At 53.2% G+C, this 5,238-nt stretch overlaps 1 protein-coding gene across 2 annotated transcripts in view; it reads left to right on the top strand.

The window, feature by feature from the left end:
* TNFSF12 (tumor necrosis factor (ligand) superfamily, member 12) overlaps window positions 1–5,238 on the top strand; it is a 7,850-nt gene continuing 2,612 nt past the window's right edge. The window contains exons 1-5 of one of the 2 annotated variants that reach the window (XM_010843091.1): window positions 1–200; window positions 348–395; window positions 931–1,003; window positions 1,648–1,701; window positions 1,785–1,820. In XM_010843091.1, the coding sequence (XP_010841393.1) occupies window positions 42–200; window positions 348–395; window positions 931–1,003; window positions 1,648–1,701; window positions 1,785–1,820 (370 nt within the window). In that variant the 5' untranslated portion in view covers window positions 1–41. Of the gene's footprint in view, window positions 201–344; window positions 396–930; window positions 1,004–1,647; window positions 1,702–1,784; window positions 1,821–5,238 lie in introns of both variants that reach the window. The other variant, XM_010843092.1, reaches the window with a different exon arrangement.

Here is a 5,238-nt window from a genome sequence, read left to right as displayed (position 1 = left end):
CAGGGATGGGGGGCCGGTGAGGCAGGCACAGCCCCCGCCCCATGGCCACCCGTCGGATCCAGAGGCGGAGGGAGCGCCGGGGGGAGCCGGGCACCGCCCTGCTGGCCCCGCTTGTGCTGGGCCTGGGCCTGGTGCTGGCCTGCCTCGGCCTCCTGCTGGCCGTGGTCAGCCTGGGGAGCCGGGCATCGCTGTTTGCCCAGGTGAGGCCCGGCTGCACACCCCTCCCTGGGACTGTGCTGAACATCTGATGGGGCCGGTGGGCAGGGGGGAAAAGGGGCCAGGAAGGTGGGTGGAGGGTGAGATGTCAGGTGGAGAAGGACAAGGTAACGCTGCCTCCTTCCCAGCAGGAGCCTTCCCAGAGGGACCTGGTGGCAGAGGAAGACCCGGACCCGCTGGTGAGTTGGGGGTGGGTGCTGGCTCAATGGTTGCTCGGCATGGGAAGTGTGTGCCCTGCTTGTGCCAGACATGTGTGTGGGGTGTGTGTGCATCACCTCTCTTATGCCTGGGTACATGAGAGAGCGACAACTGTGTGTAAGGGGTTTGTGCCCCCTTGATGTCAACCAAGTACGAAGTGTTATTGGCTGTGGGGGACGTGGGAGTGTGAGATGCAGGAGCCTGCTATGGAAGAGGGATGCTGGCTGTGTGTGCAGGGTGTGTACTCATTTTGCACACTGACTGGGTGTGGGCGTGTGTGTGTGATGTACCAATTGCTGGTTGAGGGGAGCAGACTAGGGGGATGTGGCTGGTTTGGGGAGAGGGGTGAGCCCTGACCCCAAGAACTTGCCTCCAGGTGGCCTCAGCCGCTCTTGGCTGAGGGACTCGGTCCTCTCGCTGACTGGGCCTCTCCTGACGGGCCCCCTGTCAGGCTTAGCTTGTGTCTTTGGAGTCCCTGGTGAGATCCTGGTTTAGCTCTGCCCTTAACACCCTTAGGACCTGAATCCCCAGCCGGAGGAAAGCCAGGATGCTGTTCCTTTCCTGAAACTGGTTCGGCCTCGCAGAAATGGTGAGCAGCCCTTTATCCCAACCTTAGGAATCATATCATGGTGGCTTCTGGACTCACTATCAGTTTTGTTCATCATAACAGCCCTGTGAAGCAGGCAGAGCAAAACCCATTATCCTTGCTTATGGGTAGAGGAACTGAGGCACAGAGAGTAAAAGGGGGGTTCGGAGTCACAGAGACTCAAACCTAGAATTCTGACCCTCCCTCTGAAGCTCCTTCCATAGCATAGACCTGCTTCTCACTCAGACCCCACCCTGAATATGAAAGCAGGTAGCCAGGAGTTAGGAGAGCTCCTGAGGTCCTCATGAAGACAAAGTACAGAATCAGAGGCCCAAACCCCCCAAAGCAAAGACTTATGACTGGGGTGACCTGTGACCATGTATCCAGGCTTGCAGGCTTACACCTGTGGGCTCAATGTGATGATTAATAATCCCCTCTTGCGCTCAGAAGCATCCCACTTTGGATGATAAATTATCAGTGGCTATACCTGTGGAGGAAGATACGGCCTGAGGTTCTGAGACCAGGAGACTGAACAAGAATAAGGATGCCAGGGTACTGGGGGGAACGGGGCTGAGAGAGTAGCTCCTGGCCACCAAGCCCCCAGACGTGGGGACTGCTTTGCCCATCTGTCTTTCCTTGATCCTCAGCATCTAAAGGCCAGAAACCACGGGCGCGCAGAGCAGTTGCAGCCCACTATGAAGGTGGGTGATGGGGAGCCATGCCCAGGGAGAAGGGGTGGCAGGGCGCAGGGCAGGGCTCACCACCCCTTTCCTGTGTCTTACAGTTCGCCCACGACCAGGACAAGATGGAGCACAGGCAGGTGAGGCCCCGATCCGCCTCTGAGCTCTTCTCTTACCCTCACAGCCCTGGCCTTCTGGACAAGGGACCCCTCCAAAACCTTGATTCCCAGCCCCATCCCCACCTTCAACATCAGAAACTCCAAAAGCCAGTTCAGGAAAATGCTTAGAGCTCGCTTCTCTTGGCTCCCCAAACTGGACTTTGTCTGCGATTCAGACATGGGACCCCAGGGAGACCCCTTCCCCTTTCAGAGACCAGGCAGATCCCCCCAGCAAAACACCAGCTGGGCTTCTCCCTCAGCCCTCGCTCATCTCCAAGAAGCATCCTTGATTTTTTTCACTCTTCTTTCCCCTCCATATTCCAAGAGTTTTTGTGCTCTGATCATTTTTCTCTAAATATTTCCAATCTCTGATCTTCTTTTCCATCCCCACCCCACCCCCGCCTCAGCACCATGACCTCAGAACCTCAAACTCAAGTCTCCAGCTCCTTCCCCATTCTAGACTTTTCCCACCCCTACTGTGTCCCACCTGTGTTGCCAAGTTCAGCTTCCTTAAGCATCTCTCTCATTCTTCTATTGCTTTTCTGCTTGGCTTTCATCCTCTCCATGCTCTGGTCTCAACCTCTTTTCCTGGCACATCCGTATGCCCTCTCCACGCTTGTTGGCTGACACCCCCTCCCCACCAATGTGCTTCTTCTGGACTTTGGACATACTGTTCGTTCACCTGGAATTCCCTTCCATCTGGCAGGCCAGGAGCCAAGATACGAGAGTGACTTAGTCTAGGGTTGGCAGCTGAGACGGAGAGAAGTAAATGGATTCAGTGTGTAGTTTGAAGAGAAGGACTTGGTGGAGCAGGATTAAGGGGCGGGGGGTAAGGAATGACTTCTAGATTTTTAACTTGGGCATCTTTGAAATAATGGTGTCTTTTATTAAAGTGGTGTTAACTAGTAAGGAAATAAGTTGGGGGGGCATGTAAATTAATAATTGAATTTGAGAGCTAATAATAACTAAGTGGATAAATAATAATAAACAAGTGAGTTTCACAAATAGTTATCTGGACTTGGTGAGTGGCTCAGGCCTGGGCAGGGTGTGTAGAGTCAGGAGTCATCACCAGATGGATGGTATTTAAAGCTACAGGACTGGATGAGACACCCACGAGGGAAGGGGGCCCCGCAAGGAAAGCCCTGAGGCTCTTGGAGCAGAGTGGGAGAATCCAGAAGAGACTGAGAAGCAGCCAGAGAGAGGGGAAGAAACCCAAGGAGGGCAGTGTCCTGGAGTCTCAGAGAAGACATAGTTTCAAGAAGGAGGATGTGGCTGTCTATGTTGAATGCAGCTGAGTGGTCACATGAGATGAGAACAGAGAAATGACCGCTGCATTTAGTAACATTCAAAGTCAACTGGTGACCTTGACAAGGGCGGTGGCTGGTGTGGTTAGGTTGGAAGCCAGTGTGGACTGGGTTAAGAGAAAATCGGAAATAGGAATCAGAGACAGTGACAACTCTCTCCAGAAGTTTCTCTGTGACAGGAGCAGAGAAATGGGCCAGGAGGTAGAGAAGGATGTGAGTCCAGGAAAAGTTCAGTCCTTAAGCAATACTGCCTAAATCATAGCTACCTATTCAGGTTTTAATCTCACCTAATCCTTGAAAGAGTCCTAAAAGGAAGATAATCCAGCCATCTGCTTTTTACAGAGATGACGGTAACCTGTCCAGGTCATGATGATGCTAAGAGGTGGGGCCAGGATTTGAATCCAGCTATCTGTGCTTGTGTTGCAGACATTGAGTGAGAGGCGATTGCCAGTGCAGGGGTAGGGGAACCTGCAGGCAGCATCCAAGGAGGTGGGAGGGGGTGGACTCCAGAAGGAAGAAAGGGACGGGACGTGTCATCTCATCTCCATAAGAGGGTCAGCGGTGACCACGAGAACAAGTCGGTTTGTGGTTTGGGTGGGAGGACAAAAGGTAGCCCTTACCTGATGCCTTCGGGGTCCTCTGGAGATTGAGGGAGATGGGCAGGAGGGACGGTGAAAAGCAAGCCTAGCAGGGAAAAAAGGGGGATTGCCGGGCAGTAAAGAATGAAATTTAGTGATACCATGGTCTCAGGCACACCATGCCCTTAGCCACAACCAGCTCAAACTAGTTCCCTAGCCAGGAATGCCCTTTCTCCTTCTCTCCCCTACTCTTCATGCCTCAGGCCAGCTTTCTTCCCTTCTGACTGGACCATTATTTTAGCAGTTACCCAGACATTTACTCATTTGTTGACTCAGCACATATGAGCTGAGATGCTACTGTTTGTATGGACCCAGCTAGGTGCCCACACTGAGTAATATCCAGACCTATTTGCAAGGAACTGCTGTCTAGGAGAGGAGGCAAGCATCTAAATTTGTAAATTACAATGTGATATGACAAGAATAATAATGAAAGTAGCAAGAGACACATGGCCAGTACAGAGGAAGACTTTACAATGGAGTCAGGGACCCTTCCCCAAGAAGGCATGGGCTCTTACCCAAGTGTGAGTATAAGATGGACAGAGGGGCAGGGCCACTTGTACAAAAGCCCAGAATTTGCCAAGAGTCTGATGAGGCTGGAGGACGGGGAGCAAGCGGCTCGATGTGGTTGAGGAGACAGATCCAGAAGAGCAGGATGGGGTGAGGCTGGAGAAGCATATGAAGCCAGTCACAGTTGGAGTCTGGAGGTTATTCTGAAGTCAAAGCAGGAAGAGACAGTCTCATGTCTGCATTTGAGAAACATCACTATGGCTCTGTGTAGTGTGGCGAGTAAACTGGAGCAGGCAGTTTACTCCCAGTGGAAACAGGGAGCCTAAAGAGGAAGGAGCCTGAAAAGAGTCCCAGTGAGAAATGGCCGAGTCCACACACACAGGGGACGGAGACAGCTACTTAGGTGGCAGACTTGCTAGGAACTGGTGATCAATGGATAAAGCTGGTGAAGGAGAGAGAGGCTTGAGTGCTTGATAAGAGGTAGGACCAGGAGCCCATTGTGGAATGCAGACGGTCAAGCAAATTTGGGGTTGGGGGGGGTCAGGCTCAGTTTTGGTCTAGGTGAGTTTGCAGTGGGGAGCATGGGGAGGTTACTCTAACGGCAGGCGGGTAGCAGTGTCAGGAGGGGCAGGCAGGGGCAAAGCTGGAGACTCAGATTGGAGTCTTGCGAAACAAAAGCCAAGGCAACCCATAGGCAGGGATGAAAATGCCCTGTGAGCATTATGTTCTTGAGAAAGGAACCAGGAGAGCGCACCGGGGCAGGCAAAAGATGGGGGTGCCGGGAAGGAAGCTTCCCAGGCTACTGAGATGAGGTGCTGGAAGCCCCGGAGAGCAGCCTGTGGACCCAAACAAGAGACAGCTGCCTCTACAGCCTCTTCCTCCCCTCTGTTTCTTCCCACCAGCATGTGCTTGGTATGTGCTCAGAGCAGGCCCAGCTGCAGGGCCTGGGGT

The sequence above is a fragment of the Bison bison genome, unplaced genomic scaffold (genome assembly GCF_000754665.1).
Source record: "Bison bison bison isolate TAMUID 2011002044 unplaced genomic scaffold, Bison_UMD1.0 scf7180017864180, whole genome shotgun sequence".
NCBI lineage: Eukaryota > Metazoa > Chordata > Mammalia > Artiodactyla > Bovidae > Bison > Bison bison.
The sequence above is the reverse complement of the archived record's forward strand: the minus strand, read 5'-3'. Positions and strand labels throughout refer to the sequence as shown.